This window comes from Lacerta agilis, chromosome 4, assembly GCF_009819535.1.
Source record: "Lacerta agilis isolate rLacAgi1 chromosome 4, rLacAgi1.pri, whole genome shotgun sequence".
NCBI lineage: Eukaryota > Metazoa > Chordata > Lepidosauria > Squamata > Lacertidae > Lacerta > Lacerta agilis.
Genome location: NC_046315.1, coordinates 76552018 through 76570311, shown reverse-complemented (window position 1 = coordinate 76570311; position 18294 = coordinate 76552018). Strand labels below are relative to the sequence as shown.

The 18294-nt window shown below is 41.5% G+C and overlaps 1 protein-coding gene across 12 annotated transcripts in view; it reads left to right on the top strand.

Moving 5' to 3' along the window:
• Window positions 1-18294, top strand: part of MCF2L (MCF.2 cell line derived transforming sequence like) — a 106513-nt gene that overhangs the window by 35179 nt on the left and 53040 nt on the right. For 7 of the 12 annotated variants that reach the window (XM_033147743.1, XM_033147734.1, XM_033147735.1 and 4 more), the window contains one exon: window positions 18182-18265. In XM_033147743.1, coding sequence (XP_033003634.1) covers window positions 18182-18265 — 84 coding nt within the window. Of the gene's footprint in view, window positions 1-8620; window positions 8803-9508; window positions 9533-18181; window positions 18266-18294 lie in introns of those variants that run through there. The other 5 variants (XM_033147740.1, XM_033147744.1, XM_033147746.1 and 2 more) reach the window with 5 other exon arrangements.

Below are 18294 nucleotides of genomic sequence, written 5' to 3'. Positions count from 1 at the left end.
ATTTACATATTGTGATATTTTTCCAAAGGTTCAGGAAGATGCTCAAGTCTTTCCTGAATGGTTCACCACCAGGTAACCTGCCTCACCCTTTGCAAACTCAGCAAATTACATTTGATAACTCGGTTCACATGGACAGACCCTAGAACAAATGTGTTTCTATTGAAAACATCTTTTCCTGTCTCTGTTAGAGCTTACACAAGATCACTGAGCTGCAACATATTGACATTAGGCAGAAGCCCATGTGATATAATTTTAGGTGCCTGATGAAAAGGTTTTTGTGTTGGCAAATCTACCCAGACATATACTTTAGTTACCTGTATTTGTTTTAAAGTTTTACTGATTTTTTAAATCTTTGTTTCAGTGATGATAGTTTTATGTATATCTGTTTTTTTTAATTGTTTTGTAGATTGTAGCTGTATTTGATCTGCAAATTTATTTGTGCACCACCTAGAGAGCTATTTAAGTGGTTCATACATTTTCTAGACTAGGTAAAGCCAAAAATATCAGTATCTTGTACTATGTTTCAGATCTGAAGCCTATCCTGAAGTTTTAAAGGCCTAGTTTGAAGTAACCCAGTTGTTAGGTATACCTCTGCTTTATGTAAACATCCTGGGTGACTGTAGACAATTTTATAACCAAAGAGAAAATAGCAGACAGCAACGATGGGTGGTGGTGATGGAATTGCATAGTAACTTTGTCCAACTAATGATAATAAAAGGAACAAAGGTCATTCCACACACAAAAAGTAAAGCCAGATCAAATAAGCATGATCTGCTAGAAGAGGAAATATTTCGTTCCTTGTTAGATTGGGTGAAGATGCATTGTATTGCGATTTCAGTAAAAGAAATGGAAAGCTATAGTATTTTTTTGAGTTGCAGCTCCTGGCTAGTTTCCATGGCTCAAGGTAAGTAAAAGAAATTTGATTTTGTAGCAGAATATGAGGATTAAAATGTTTATATCACTTAGACTCGCTTATATGGCAGGTAACAGGGCAGATACTTGTAGCTTCTGGCATTTGCTGAGGTGAATTTTTACCATGCCACTTTCTGCCAATCCCACTCTTCTAATAATTTACAGAGGCTTCATTAATTTTGCCAGAGTACAAGACCAGAGGTTACAGGTGACTATTTATTAAGGGGTTCCAGTCACCACAGGCCATGTTGGCACAAACATTCATTTGAGATGGCATTTTTGTGTGATTTAAGGAACAATTATGCCCGTCATGTGTCTGTTTGGGGAGTATAAATCCATCTGAACCCCTTCACTTTGCAATTGGGTTCTTCATTAAATAGAAATAATGTTTTCATTCTTTGAAATATTGTTTGCAAGGGAGTACCACAGGCTTAGTCCATAAGCTTAATAATGCCAGAATTGCTTTGCTGGGTTCTAGATAAGAGCCAAGCACATCACAATAATGAGTTGGGATGAGATTCTGTACTACAAATTAGGGTAAGAACTACACTGCTTCATCTTCATACAGAAATGTGGAAAAAAATTCTTTGTTGTTCTCCAAACAGACACAATACCACAGATCTGCCCTTACCCAGGTCAAACTAGAGTCCATTTAGCCCCTACTATACATTCTAGTGAGTTCTTCAGGGTTTCAGAGGTATTACACATCACCTTTTGACTGGAGATGCAGCCTATTGCATTCAAGACTTCCTATATGTGAAGCATGTGCTATGATCCCCCCTCCCCCAACACAGCAGACAATTTCAGTTGTCGTCTGGCTAAGGGCTGCTTTCCCCATTACAAAGGCATTGAAAAGTACTGTAGGTGGGCCACTGACTTGGTATTGATGCTTTTCACTCCTCTGCAAAGGAGCAGTTTCTGTGTATCTTGTAGGAAGATGCACAAGTCAAATTTGCTCTTGTGTGCATGCACTTTCATGTGTGTTTCTGCAACTTGAATCTGTACCAGCTTGCTTAAAACAATTTAATGCAGTGTGCTGTGATGTCGGTTTTCTAGGAAATTTTCAGTTTGTCCCAGGAAATTTTCTGATGCGCTAGAGCAGGGGTACTTAACGTCTGCCCATTGAGATGTTGTTGTTCTGCAATTCCCATCGTCCCCAGTCACCATGTCCAATGGTAAATGATGTAGTCGAGCAACACCTGGTGAGCCACAGGTTCTCCACTCCTTACTTAGAGAGTGATGTAATTGAGCATGTTATTTTATTTGTATTTAGTAAATGAATCTATAAACTTGGAAACTTACATGCTGCTTTCAACTACTGTCTTGTGTTCCTGAGCACTGGAAAAAAACCCAACCCTATTTTGATACGCCTTTACCACCTATTGCATAGGGTGATGCTGTTAAATAGAACTGCAATGTCCCTTTCTCACAAGGTTGGAAGTTAGTGCTGCAATATTGCAGTACAGTGGTACCTCTGGTTAAGAACTTAATTCATTCTGGAGGTCTGTTCTTAACCTGAAATTGTTTTTAACCTGAGGTACCACTTTAGCTAATGGGGCCTCCCCCTGCCACCGCCATGCAAATTCTGTTCTCATCCTGAAACAAAGTTCTTAACCCGAGGTACTATTTCTGGGTTAGCGGAGTCTGTAACCTCAAGCATCTGCAACCTGAAGCGTCTGTAATCCGAGGTACCACTGTATAAAGTGCGGCTGGGAGAAGGCTGCAAGCCGCTATGTCTTTTTGTTTGCGTAGCTGTTCTCGAGCCTAGAGAGCACCAGACTGCACAATGCTGGTTTCTTACTACATCAGTGGTAGCCAACACGGTGCCTTCCAAATGTTATGGACTACAACTCCCATAAGCCCCAACCAGCATGATGTAGTTGTCAGGGGTAATGAGACCACAACATTTTAAGGACAGCATGTTGGCTATCCCTGCACCACATATTGATCACGGGAGTAAGGAGAACAAAATTAATTGGTCCTTGAATCTCGTTCAAGTAGCACAGCTATGTACTGTATAGGAATATTGGAAACTGGGTAGGATTATTAGTCCATATTGTCTGTTCTTTCTGGCAGCAGCTTTTTCAGTTCTAGGGCAGGGGTGTCACATTACAGTCTACGTACCTTTGTCTTTAAGAAAGGAAGAAAGGAGTTGTTAAGGTATTGAGCTTGGGACGCTCTACATGTGAAGTGTGCTCTGTTACTGATTCCGTCCCCCAAACTGTACCGAGCAAAGCCATGGAAGGGAAGAAAGAAAGGAATGCAGTTAAGATATGGGTGCAAATGGAAAAATGTCACGGAGGGAAGAAAGGAATAATGTTGGCTCCATGCCTTACCCAAGACTGGAAAACCCATCAGAAGACTGGAGTTAAAATCGACCCCAAAGAGCACTGGGGGTATAAAAAACAAATAGTGATGGGTTTCGGGACAGCTGGAACAAATGACAACCAATAGACATTCACAGTGAAAAGTAAGAGACAAACCAGAGAAGGAACAGAAATGGACCCCTAGTAGAGGCTGCAAATCTAACAAGACAAATAATCATAAATGAAAAAATTTGGGTGCATAGTAGGCTGGGAAATCCTCTGCTGCTGTATTGTATGCCTTGAATATTTGATGCTGCAAAGGATTTTGAATGGCTGAAGACTGGTGTACTACTTAAAGCTTCGTAGGGCATACTATTCTAAAATGACAATAGTGGAATATGACATGTAGGAGACTAAAGCAAAATGCCTTTTCTAAACAAGATCATTTCCTGTTGCAGTTTTTTTTTTAAAGTTTGTGTTACCCCACCCATACTCAGCATGAAAGTACATAAAGAAGCAGCAGTGTAAACAACAATGTGGAAAGGGGTGGCTCTTGTTCCTGCACACCCATTACTTGCATGCAGGACTAAAACAGGAAGCACCTTAGGAAAGTCAAAAGTAAAAAAAGAACAGCCATTGTTCTAAAGTTTGGGATCAAAACAGAATATTAGAGGTAAGATTATGCTTCCTTTTGGATTCACAAAGTAGACAAGTATACTGCCATGCTGCTATGCATATTTTATGACTGGTGAGACGTTTTGTAGGCTTATATTTTTTCAAGCACGTAGTTAACATATAGATTTAATTACTTGCAGATTATAGCTGTACATTCTCAGTCTTTATTTGGTGGGTATAAGTACCAGAGTTTATTTCCTTTACACAATGCAGTTGGCAACAGCTGATTTAGGGGCCATGTTTTCCATTCATAATTTGGTGTAAAACAAACCCCACCCCAATTTTGTAAGGAATGCATCGTAGCATTTTTCTGGAGCTCCCAGAACAATGTTTAAGTGAAGGTTTGCGGGGTTTATTGGGGGGTGGGGTGGTTAATGTACACTGAAGTGTCTTGTTCCATGCCTGTTCCATGCTGAAAAGCAGGAGGTAGCTTGGCTTCATTCTTGTGACAGCGTTCCCTAGCCATGGTTGGATTTGTTGTTGAATTACAACTTGCATCATCCCAGATCATTGGTTAGGCAGGCTGGGAGTTGTGAACGCCAACAACAACTGGAGAGCCGCTGATTCCCTGCCCCCTTTCTGTGCAGTCTTACCACCTCAATCGGAGGCAGAAATCCTTCTGAATACCAGTTGGTGGAAACTAGAGGAGGGAACAGAGCTGTTGAACTCAGATCCTGAATGCCGGCTTCCTGTAGGCATCTGATTGACTACCATGAGAACAGGATGCTGGACTAAATGGGCCACTGGCCTGATCCAGCAGCCTCTTCTCATGTAATACAAATCAGTCCCTCCCTGCTTCGTCCAGTTGTTTCATTGGGGAGCGGCCTGGATGATTTGATCCGTGGGATAAATGCTGAAATGAGTGCAGATTAATTTCAACCCCTATTTGCCATAAGTCACACCACCCATGTACATCACGACTTAGTGGGCCAAATCAGAACCACAAGCTAAATCTCCACCCTGATGTCCTAGAAAAGAATCCAGGACAATTGCATTGTTTTGAATAGGAATCAACTTAACAAACGTTTACAACATTAAAAAACAAATTACAATGGTACCTCGGGCTACAGACGCTTCAGGTTACAGACTCCGCTAACCCAGAAATAGTACCTCGGGTTAAAAACTTTGCTTCAGGATGAGAACAGAAATCGTGCGGCGGCAGCAGCGGGAGGTACCTCAGGTTAAGAACGGTTTCAGGTTAAGAACGGACCTCCAGAAAGAATTAAATTCTTAACCCGAGGTACCACTGTACACTGAAAAGTTATATTGATGCTTCTGTTTGCTATTTTATAGTAAAGTCAAGTATGTGTCTTAAGCATTTAGGCTAACCACATGGGTATTTGAGTAAATCCCACAGCATTGGATTTCTAGCCTTATTTGACACTGAGCAAATGCTACAATGCTTCAAGAGGGAGGAAGAACACATCGCTGTGTAGCCACATCTATCATAGCACAGCAAAAGTACAAATGAGAGAGAGAAAAGAAAATGGCCTAAAATCAACCACACACATCATTTACATATTCTTTTAAAGAGCTGGGGGAAAACCCTCAGTGCCTGATTTTCTCTTGAACTGTGTTAATGGTTTGTGGGGGTTCAACAGTGTGCTTAATAACCTATAAGGAAGGAGAGTCCTTTCTTTCTCTTCTTGCCAAGTGTACAACCCATGGACGAGCTGTAGTGTCAGTGGACAGTGGACACAACCCCAAATAGTGGGTTGGATGCACCGTACTTTTCTGTCTATAAGACAATGTTTTTTTTTTTACCTTAAAACAACACTTTAAAATTCTTACACATGGGTAGTGCAGAGGGGGGACGGTGGAAATGATTTCTATCTTGAGTAGTAGATTGTCACTGGCATTATTGCGGGTGATAGGCTGCTGTGGCAATGTCCACTTGCGATTGGGTGCTGCTGCGGCAATGTCTGCTTGCGATTGGGTGCTGCTGCGGCAATGTCCGCTGGCGATTGGTCACTGCTGTGGCAATGGCTGTTGGTGATTGGCCTGTGCTGCGGCAATTGGGCGTGTGATTGGCGGCTGCTTGTGTTGATCGGAAATAAGACAGGAGGCTTCTGCGTTGCGTTCAATCACAAGCATTTGGAATTTGGGTGAGCTTTCCCCCCGGCATTCCTCCCATTCTGGACAACCCCCCCTTTCTTAATATTGAGTCCCCAAAATTAGGGGGTGTCTTATTCATGGGGGCGTCTTATAGACAGGAAAGTATGGTATGTTGGTTGACTAGAAATTAAGAGGGACTTGGCTGCTTGCAAGGAGGCTTCACTTTTACAGAGTAATTAGAGAAAATGCAAGTGAGCGATGCCACATGTGAATGAGTCTCATGAGGACAGTATCTCTTGTCTGGAGAAGGGACCATGGGAGGTGTGCAGGCACCATGTTCCAGTAAGGACTGGGCTTTTGCAAACTTACAGCTTCTCAGGCAGGGCTTCTAAGCCAAGGTCTCAAGGATGTGTCATAGGAGGTAATGTGGATGGCAGGCAGACTGCCTTCTGTGCAGAATTTTAAGAACTTGCTGGTTGAAAAAACAGATACATTATTGTCTGCCACAAGTCGTACAAGTCTTCTTCTTAGCCACAGGTGAGTTATATAGCCTTTGGCAAGATGTTTCATCTGTTCATCTCTATTATAAAGTTTCTATGTGAAGCATACTGTAGAACATAATGACAAGGTTTCCTGTTGGTTTCTTGAAGTCTTTAGACAAGCCCCTCTACAACAGTAAGGATAAAGACAACCATAAAATGATAACAATGGATTGCCAGCTGAACTGTCAGGTGTGCATTCTGTGGTCTTATCTCTCCCCCACTATGTTTCAGGTGGGCTGCCTGAGACATCTGCTGTCTCCCTTCTGCTGTCACTGATGCCCCCTCCTCCAGTTATAGAAAATTAAGCATCAGAAATGGGAAGCTCACTCATTCACTGCAGTTCTTTTTGTGCTTTTTTGTTATCAAATCTGTATTATCCAAGCAAGTTTCTCATGGCATTAAAAGTAGCTTTGTCAGGGTAAGTTGTTCATGAATATAGCTAGGTAGAATTTATACTTAATGTGATTCTTACAAATGTGTACATAATTTGTACACATAATGGAATGCTTTTCCAGATATAAATGTACAGTGAAGAAGAATAAGAAACCTTACTGTTACTGTTTGAATAGTTGTAATTATAAATCCTTGAGTTATCCACCATGTTTTTCATTTTTTGACCTTCTGGTGACTTTGGAAAGGCAGAAGTCTTCTCCAAGAGCAGAGGGGAAACAGTCATTTAACAGTTGCTTCTGTCACTTTCATTTACTGTCCTGTTTATCTGTATTACTGAATTTGAGACTGCTAGTAAGTAATCTTGAGGTCACTAATTAACAGGTAATCTGCCCTGCAACAATTACCTAAAAGGATCAAGTGAAGTTAAGACTTTGCTTAACGTTTAGTGGGTGAAAGTTCATAGGCATACTTGAACTATATAAACCTCGGGCATCTTTTTAAAAAGTCCTTTTACACATATCACTACAATTTATTTAATTTTGTTCTGTTTTATTTAGATCCCACCTTTTTCTCCAAGGAAGTCAAGGTGGGGTACATGCTTCTCCTCTTCCTCATTTAATCCCTACAACAGCCCTGTTAGGTAGATTAAGATGAGAGGCAGTGACTGGCCCAAGTTCACCCAGTGAGCTTTATGGCTGAATGGCAATTTGAACCATGGTTTCTCAGGTCTTCATCTGGCATTCTAACCACTACACCACATTGGCAGGTGAAAAAACACAAGTGGGGGAAAAAACAAGAGAGGACCTGTTTCACGTTGCCTGTTATAATCTTATTGATCTGCATGTATAACATAAACTTTATGGATTGACTATTCTGACCTATTGTGTACAGTCTCTGAAAGTGTATAGCAAGTGCCCTTTTTTTAACAGACGTGTGGATGTCTCTGTTACTTTGAGAAGACAAAAAACCTAGCACGGATAGCTCAGTTGGTAGAGCTCAAGGCTCTTAATCTCAGCGTTGTGGGTTCTATTCCTGCAATGCAACTTTTCAATTCTATAATTCTAAGAAATGTAGGTGTCATTTAAAAAATAAGAAACAAATCTACATTCATTTAAGATTTTTTTTTAACTACATGCATATAAAACATGTTCTGGAGTATATGCATTTTAAATAAGTTTTATTATTCTAGCTGAAGAAAAGTTTTATCAAGCTCAGGAATGCACATATATTGGTGAAGATTTCAATTAAAGATTGAATTGTCTTTTTCTGCACTTTTCCAGAAAAAAAGTGAGAACAGGGATATCCCCCCCCCCACAAACAAATGTGAAATTTCCCATTGCATTTCAAGGAATTGTCTCATTAGAGAGCTCTTTGAGAGAAGCAGCTGTCAGCTGACCAGTGTTGTTCCTTTCAGGCTAAAAAGAGATGGCTTTACTTGATAGGTTACCATTTGCTAAAGTAGGGTTCCTTAAGGGAGGCTTTTGACATGCCACTCCAGGAGAGTTTAGAAATTAATTTGTTTTTTAAAACATGTTTTGTTTTTAGTTGAATTTGCTCAGTTGTTGTCTTACATTCTGGGTAAATACACTTAGTGCGCTGCCTGTGAGTTCTCTGTACCGTAAAACAGGAAAATGAGAAGTTTCCAGTCAATCGCTAACCCTTTTGTGGACCTCTGATCCTGTTGAAAGGCTTTGCATGTAACTTGAAGAAAGGTATTGTGTCCCATTCAGCTTGACTTTTACTGTGAAAGGTGAAGTTTTGAGCTTTCCTTGTATATTGAACGGCACTTTAAAGACAGAGGTCACCATCTACTGAGCAGCTCTTCACTAAATTGATTTGTGGCAATATGACCTTAAGTCTGATCTCATTGCTGTACAAGGATATTGCAGAACTGTGGTATCTTCTGAAGAAAAGAACAGGTGCGTCTACCTTTCATGTTTTCTTCCGTTCCCTTTCTTGTTTCCACTTCCAGTGACTTCGCTGAACTGAAATGACTGGCGCAATCTAGTAGTTCTTGAATATTGTATTAAGGACCTGTTAGGGAATCTTGCGGTCCGCTGTGCAATTCACACATTTGTATTTTTCATTTCCAGAGTGCTATTATTACGTCAGTGCCACGTACATGTTCACTGTGAGCTTTTATCACACAGAATGTTTGTAGAATATATTTACTAAAGGATCACAAATGCTTCCTTGTTGTACCTGCTGGTAGCTCCTTTAGAAACTGTTCCTTGTATCTTGCGACGTGTTGTTTGACTGTCACTCTCCCTCCAAGGCATTTTATTACCTTTGTGAGAAGGCTAGGGCAAGGGTGGGGTGTTCTGCTACTACATCTTCTTCTAAAATTGTCAGTAGCAAAGCTTCGCTATCATCTTTTCTTACAATTTCTTTTAATTCAGAGCTTTCCGCAGTAATCTTGCTTTATTCTAATGGGGTATGAATGAAGCATTGGAGGCAGTCTTTGCTGTAAATAGTGAAGCTATAGTCCACTGTGAAACTGAAAGCTTGTTTTTGTGGAAATTGGGGAAGGGGAGGGGGAGAGAGAGAAACCAAATGCTGCTGATTCAGTTCACGTTGCCTGTCTTGTGTTCTGTTTGGTATGCATGACTGCTATAGAGGAATACGGGATGAACAGCAATGACATGTCAGGTTGGTGATTTGCTTTCTACCACTTCGGTCTCTGAAATGATATTTATTTAATGCTGAGCTTTAAGTGGTTGGCGTGCATTAGGAGAAGTGATGTTTTCCATTCAAAGTAAGTTATATCAAAGGCTCTGGGTGTGCCTGCAGCATCACTGTGCATTCAGGAGAATTGTGCCAGGCTTTTTGTGGCTTGGTGTACTGCTGGAGACGAGAAGGAATGCAAGGCTGAGGTTAAAAGGGATTTAAGAAAACAGAATGATAACAACTAGAAAATTCAAGTGTCCCGTCCCCCCACATTTTCTGCCATTGTGCATGAAATGTTTCGCTTGATACTATTATTAAAACCATTTTGTCCAAGCGAATGCTATTTGGGGGAAATGTACTTCTATGTTAGCTGCCAGATACTGTTGTATGAATTGTTTTAAATATAGTTTAACTTGGGGCAATAGTAAGAATCCTTGTGTTTTCTGGGTAGTCCAACTTGTCTGATATTAAGCAACGGTAGCTCCTGGCCTAGTAACGAAAGCGTTGGCCTTTCTTGCCCATCAGCCTGCTGTTCATCAGCAGGTACTTGGGGCATGGAGATAAACTTTCACCACCTGCTGCTGCTGCTGCTGGAGGTATTGGAACATCAACGTGCAAAGAAGTATACAAGCTGAGGTAAGTTCTGAGAAAACAGAGAGATGCGTTAGGGTTGGCTGCCTATAAAACTGAGCAGTCCGGTCACTACACACATGCAAATAAAATGTGGACATGCTCTTATTCATCTATGAAATTGCTTCCTGGTGGTAATTCATTTATTCCATGTTGTGTGGAAGAAGATACTAGTTTTATGCAAGTAAGGTGCAATTAAGGGATGGGGAACCTTTGGCTATCTAAATGGTGGTGGTCTCCCAATTGCTATGAACCCTATCCAGCATGGCCAATGGGCAGGGATGATAAGAACTGTTGTGAATAATATCTATTTGATTTCAGGTTCCCCATCCCTGGTGTGATTGATTGGCTTGAATGGAACTGTGAAGGGAGGGATGGATATTTGATTTAGGCGAATCCTGGTGTGAAGTGGGATAGATGGGAGGTCATTAGGACTTGTCAGAGGCAAAGTGGGGTCTTTGTAAGGTGGCACAAGCTGAAGCAGAAATCCCTTAAACACTTTGCGACACCTCAGTGGTGCAGATGTCAAAATAATGTTGCAGACAGGCATCTGTTGAAAGTGAGAGTAATGTGTCTAAGCTTACTATAAAGCCAAAAGGCCAAGGTGGAATGATACCGGGGAGGAAGAGAAAACACCAGGGCCCAGAGAAAGAGCACCTTGTGACTGGTGGATCTAGCGTGGTTATTGGAGGGATTAATTTTACCAGTGTTTACCAATCCAACCTGGGTTCTTTAGGAGAGGGAGCAACTTTGCAAGTGGAACGTATGTGCCTAAACTTAAGAGAGGTGTCAGAATTGGATTGGGAAAGGTTTTTTTTGCAACTAACAATTCTAGCTTATAATCGACCAGACCCCCCCCCCACAAAAATCCTATGTTGTTGCTCCCCAAAATGAACTGTAAAGGTCCCTAGACCTAAAGCCTAGGCATCTATTTGTCTCCAGGTGCTCAGGTTTCTCTCTCCTGCTTCTACTTTTCAGTCCAATTGCCCAGACAACATAAGGTGAGGTTAAGGGATTATTTTTCTGCCCACCACAAAATTGCAATGTCTGCTCTTGCAGGAAAATCACTGCAACTTTTCTTCTGAAAGCTGGCAGGATTTATGCCCTCAGAATAAGCGACCTGGCCTACAAATTTCAACCAATTCTGACCAAAAATGTTAAAAAAGATAGAGGGCATTACGAATTTGGAGTAGAATTCTCTCTAAAAGACCTTCAAGTACTGCTGAAGGCAGCATATTCAGTTATACACTTCAGAAAACTATCATACATTTTTGAATTGTTAGATCCTGTAGATGAGATGCCACTAAATCAGGAGGACCAGTTGGAAAACAGTCATACCAGGGGCATAGTTACTTGATTGCAGATTGCTCTGTCAAAAAGACTTTGCTTCAATAGGTATTTTGCTTCACTGGGACCTCAATTTAATAAGTATTGTACTGGATGGCAAGGGGAGCATAACCTTAAGTTAATGTCTTTCATCCAACTGCTTTTGTGCAAATCAATCAGAGCTGATAGAAGAAAGCTAGTTGGGGGTAAATTCAACTGGAGCCAATAGTTAAATGCAGTGCTTTTTCTGGGGGGACACAGGGGTATGCATAACCCTAAACATTTTGTGAATCTAAATTTGGCCTCATTGAGGGGCAATATTTCAATATGAGTAGGAAAGTGAGAGTACAGTGGTACCTCTAGTTAAGTACTTAATTCATTCTGGAGGTCCGTTCTTAACCTGAAGCACCATTTTAGCTAATGGGGCCTCCTGCTGCCGCTGCGCCGCCAGAGCACAATTTCTGTTCTTATCCTGAAGCAAAGTTCTTAACCTGAAGCATTATTTCTGGGTTAGCGGAGTTTGTAACCTGAAGCATATGTAACCCGAGGTACCACTGTACCCCTAAACATTTTTTAAGGGGAAAAAAGCACTGGTTAAATGTTCTGATTAATTTATAGCATATACAGTGGTACCTCATGTTTACGCTTCAGGTTACATACACTTCAGGTTAAGAACTCCGCTAACCCAGAAATAATGCTTCAGGTTAAGAACTTTGCTTCAGGATAAGAACAGAAATTGTGCTCTGGCGGCACAGCGGCAGCGGGCAGCCTCATTGCCTAAAGCGATGCTTCAGGTTAAGAACAGTTTCAGGTTAAGAACGGACCTCCAGAACGAATTAAGTTCTTAACCTGAGGTACCACTGTACAGTTCTAGCAAAACCATGCACACATTATATCAATAAAGGTCTGTACTAGGGTCCCACTAAGACCCATTTCAGCATCTTCCCTCGCATTTCATTTCCTACTTCTGGGGTCCTGCAGTTCTTGGTGTGGAGAGGGCACACCACAGTCTTGAAATTCAGTACCCTAGGTGGTAGGTTGTTTTGAGAGAGACAGCTGAAGTTGGCAGAAAGATACCTTTTGCAATTCCTGAGCTATACTGACCTTAATAGTTATATGTGCCAAGAGCCCAATCCCATGCATGTTTACTCAGAAATAAGTCTCTGCTGCATTGGGAGCAATGCGTGCTGTAGTGGTTAAGAGCGGTGGACTCATAATCTGGTGAACCGGGTTTGCTTCCACGTTCCTCCACATGTAGTTGCTGAGTGATGTTGGGCTAATCACACTTCTCTGAAGTCTCTCAGCCTCACTCACCTCACAGAGTGTTTGTTGTGGGGGAGGAAGGGAAAGGAGATTGTTAGCCGCTTTGAGACTCCTTGTAAAGGTAAAGGTACCCCTGACCGTTAGGTCCAGTCGTGGACGACTGGGGTAGTGGCACTCATCTCGCATTATTATTATTATTATTATTATTATTATTATTATTATTATTATTATTATTATATTTGTACCCCACCCATCTGGCTAGGTCCCCCAAGCCACTCTGGGCGGCCGAGGGAGCCAGCATTTGTCTTTGTCAGCAGACAGCTTCTGGGTCATGTGGCTAGCATGACTAAGCCACTTCTGACGAACCAGAGCAGGGCACGGAAACGTCAGAGCGGTGCCTCTTTATCTACTTGCACTTTGCACTTTGACGTGCTTTCGAACTGCTAGGTGGGCAGGAGCTGGGACCGAACAATGGAAGCTCACCACCCCATTGCAAGGATTCGAACCACCAAACTTCTGATCGGCAAGCGCTAGGCTCAGTGGTTTAGACCACAGGCCACCTGCTTCCCTTTGACTCCCTTAAGGGGAGTGAAAGGCGGGATATCAAGTCCAAACTCCTCCCCTTCTTCTTCTTCTTCTTCTTCTTCTTCTTCTTCTTGGCTTACTCACACTTAAGTGTACATGACATTGCAGCCTAAGTTCATTGGTTGAAGCTGCACTTGATCAGGAAACTTTGATCGAGATCTGCTGAGTTGAATGCCCAAATTGTTGCAATGTGAATGTGGGGTGATGGATCTGTTGGCGTGTGGTGAAGCTGTTAAGCGACTGCCTCATTTGCAAACACTGCACGACTCAGATCTGCATCCAGTTTAACTGTGCTGACACTCTGTCCCTTTTTTTTAGTAGCTTGATGGTGACTCAAGTAGACAGTGGAACTGTAGGGTGGTGCAGGGCAATGGCATAGCGTTGCTTTGCTGTATACAGAACGCCTCGGATATCATCTCCAATTGCTAATTTTGTATTATTCATCGACCCTTGGTTTGGATATTTAACTTAAAACAAAGAAGCATGCTAGTAGCTATATAGGATCTTGTTGGTTTATTGCAGTTAGTAAAGAGAAGTTGGCATTGCTCTGACTGCATCTTGAAGAAGGAATGTTAAAGGAGCTTGCGTTTCCATTTCACTTCTCATGTGTGTTTTGGCAGAAAGGTGGAGGTTGGTTTCTCTTTCAGCTGCAGCCTTCCCACCCCCGCCTGCTTCACTCAGTGCTTTACATCATATAAAAATTAACCTGAAGTGAAAGGTATTCAGAGTTGTGAGATGCATTCAGAACCGAGGTATGGGGTCAGCTCTGGTCACTGAACATACTTGCTACAGCTTATCCACATGCTTGTTTGTTGTGCTCTTTCAAGTGAGAGAAATTTGTAAAGATCAGCTACTGCAGACTTTATATTGTGAACATTCCTGGCTAGACTTTGCCCAGTTGTTTGTAGCATCATATGCAGAGGTGCATTCAGTAGTAACTTCCAGTTTCTTACTGCCTGCCTTGCATGTGATGTGATTTCAGGGAAGAGTTATCCTTACCAATTGATCCCAGTGTTACACACACCCCAATATTTGAGCAGTGAGGGGTTCCAACAGAAACTTCGGTTTGGTACCCTTACAGTGTAGGTCATTGGAGGCTAATGACATTGCTGTGATACAAGGTTTACTGTATTTCCAAACACATAAATATGCAGGACGAGATGGAAGTCTCACTGCATTAACTCGCAACAGAACCTGTTTCCCCAGTAGGTTCTAGGGAAGCCATCAAATGCCACAGTCTTGGTTTCTCAAAGACAGCAGGCCTTTCCCATCCCAGTTGCAAGGCTTACATTGTCTTCTCTTCCATTTCATGATACACTAATTACATCACCTCCAGCCAGAGGAAGAGGAGCATAGACATTCTGCTGTCGAGAAGGATCTCTGACCACTAACCACTTATACTTGGTCAACTTTTTAGTCATAGGCTAGTAACTTGGACAAGCTTAACCTGGCAGATTTGTTGGGTCCTGTCCTAAGCTACTTCATAAACTAACAAAAATGCTTCCATTAGCGAGTGCATTCAGGAGAAAACCATTTGCACTTGAGTCACCAACATTAGACGCTTATAAGTCCCATTGATTTTTAAGCCCGTTCTTCATTATCTTGCAGAAATCATGTCTTTAGTTTTCAGGTACAATGTTTTGAAACAGTTGCTGAAAATACTGAGGAAATCTCAGTTACTATAGTGCTTTAACTGTGACCCTTCCAGGTTACAGATTAACCCAAGATACAAGTAATATATTGCAAGGAGGAGGAAAATAGCGTGGGGTGCTGAAACTGCTTGTCCTTTCCTCTGGATTTCCTTGTGGGGCTAATAAAACTTATGTGGTATACAGAGTGTGTTTTTAAATGCCGTCATTTTCTGTTTCTTACTGAATCTGTTAACTTGTTGAAGTGAACTTCTAAGCTAAGAGGTCCGAAATGACAGCTGTTTCTTTAGTTAGTTAACAGTGGCGTGCAGTCATCTTCCGCATAAAGGGGCCCACAGTCTAATCTCTTTGTAATTCCAATCTTCTTACTGATGGAGCTGGACAGGCTATTGGTAGGGGGCAAGATAAAGACCCCAAAGGGATGAAGAATTAAGGATTTGCTTCAGGGTTTCAACTCCCACTTGTAAATGATGAATGACATTAATGTCTATATTAGTCATAATACAGGGAATGTCTTCTTCTTTTAGTGGAGATATCTGTTGTAGACTACAATACATTCACTTGTGTTTTGTGAGTAGTAATTCACTTCCCAGACATAATCAGTTTTGTATTTTGTGCACTTAAAATAGAGCATCTATAGCTCAAGCATTTTCTTTTGAATGCACCTATTTATATCATTAAGGATTTCTAAATTTAAAATTTCTGCTGAAGTGTAGAAGAAAGAGCAATTGCCCTCATTCTTAGTTTTCAAAAAATGGTCGTCAGTCATAATAATCACCATAATAACTAAATGTTGCAAGTAGTAGTGATTTACCCTTTAAAAAGTTCCACATTAACAGTAGTGGGGAAATCCATGAATACTATGGGTCAAAACATATCCAAAGACCCAAAGCCTATGTGAGAGGCACTTCTTTTTAACTTGTTAAAACGAGGTCTGGGCAATATCAGCTTTTCAACATGGTGGTGTATCGCCAGCCAAACATCAAAAAACAAGGTGCCTTGGCCTCTGTTCGCGAAACACTGGATGAAACTGCTCCAGCTCTCACCTCGAGAGCTGAGGCAGCTTCTCACAGGCTGGGACAATGCAGCTTTTTGGTGCCACTCACCTGAGGGGAGGGAACACCCTCCCCAGCTGAAACAGCCCCACTGTTCTCACCACTCGCGCATGAGCCGGCGGAGCCTTAGGGCTCCTTGCTTGCTGTGGCAACTGCGCTCCCCACAGCCGAGCAGTTTCACAGAGCCCCCCACCCTACCGCCAGCTTGCGGGAGCCAGTTCCAAGCTAGGGGCTCCTTTAATGCGGCACTCATCTCACTCTATAGGCCGAGGGAGCCGGCGTTTGTCCGCAGACAGCTTCCGGGTCATGTGGCCAGCATGACTAAGCCGCTTCTGGCAAACCAGAGCAGCACACGGAAACGCTGTTTACCTTCCCGCCGGAGCAGTACCTATTTATCTACTTGCACTTCGTGCTTTCAAACTGCAGTTTCATCATACCGTACTCTAGCAAACTGCGGTCAGCTATTGATTTTCAAGTTATTTAGTAATTAGGTATTCATATACTACTTAATATTCAGAATTACTAAAACGGGGGGACACTCCACACATGCCTTCATATATAATGCCATAATTTCAAACATCAACTGCTGCCAAATACGATGAGTATACAAGTCTTTTTTATTCTTTTTTTTTGCATTTACATTCCCAGACAGACCTGATAGATGGAAGAATTCCCAGGTGCCCATGTGGTGAAAGGTGCCCATGTGCTTGTCCTGTGTGATGAGGGTACAAAATTTCCTTTATGAAAATGATGTCCTTGTAGGAAATGTGAAAGATGGTGCTGTCCATGGTACACTATTACCAGTAGTATGCTTGGTGGAAATGAGATACAGTAATCAGTTAGATCTGGTTTATGGTCTGAATTTTTAACCTATCTTTGATTATGCTGAAGTAATTCTACTGTTCTTGGTACTCCAAACCTGCAGACTCAAATCCTGCATCCTTGATGTGTGTATCTGTGGTAGTAAACCTGTTTAATAGGTGTTCTTTTCCATTGGTACCAATTTTCACATATGATGAGGGTCAAGTAAGATTTGAAGGCTCCTCATGTACAGCTTACAGATCAGAGGAGCACATTGGGTTATTAACATATGAATGTACGGTCAATACATGTAAATACATGCCTACTGGTTCTACCCATTGCCTGCTTACATGCAAGACACATGCTCTTTCCCCTGTTAGGCCAAATGTGGCCCATGAAGGTAGTCCTGCTTGCTTGCTTACTTGTTTGTTTGCTGATTGCACACATGTAACATGTGCATTCCTGTGGTCTTCTCATAAGCAGATACACATTAATAAAAAAATGCAGAGAATTGATGTGAAAATATGGTTATCCCAATTATGAAGCTGTCAGCCAAAATTCAGCTTAAGCTTTTTTTTTTTTTGCCTTTGCCTTTGCACCCAGCCCCTGTAAAAATGGATTTTCCTCCTTTTCTTTTATTGTTCTTCCTCTGCTGTCCATAGGCTTCTCACATGGTGAACTTGTGACACAACAGTTCTGCTTCTTAAGTTGATTTGTACATCAGCTACTTTCACTTGCTTTTCATCAACATTCCATCTTTTCTACACAGCCCAGTTCATAGCAGTAAATGTCAGAGGTAAAAGAAAAGATGACTCAAACTGTTAGATAACAGGTTCAGTGGCAAAACCATATAGGCATTAATTTATAATACTTTCCTCTATACCGGGGTGGGGGGATGGAAGTGTTTGGAAGAACCCAGAGTGGCATTCTACTTATTTAAAAAGTTTCTTCCTATTTACTAAAATGCACTTCTAATTAGGCTGATTGTCTAAGCATTTGGGGAACTTTGTAAGAGAATAATGCTTTACTTTATGCATCTGAGCTGCCAAAATGTGTTCTAATGTTCCCCAAATGTAACCTCAGAATCTGAATCTTGCTTATTTTAGAAATCATTATATTTCCCACAAGCATTGTTGTTTTGAGTTTTAATGTTCATGGCTTTGGCTTTTTTTTATAGTGGTTGGATGAAATGTTTTAAATTAATGTTGAGTGTAGTCATGAAATGGTGGCACATAAATGTTTTCAGTAAATAAAAATTGTGTGAGCCAAGCATTTCTACATGGGAGTTATAATGAACTGTTTGTTGGGGGGATCTGTTTCAGATGAAATCATGCATCAAGATATTGTCCCCCTCTGTGCTGCAGAAATTGAGGACGAGCTAAGGAAGAAGTTTGCCTATCTGTCAGGTAAGGGCTTGAATGTTTACATTTGATTT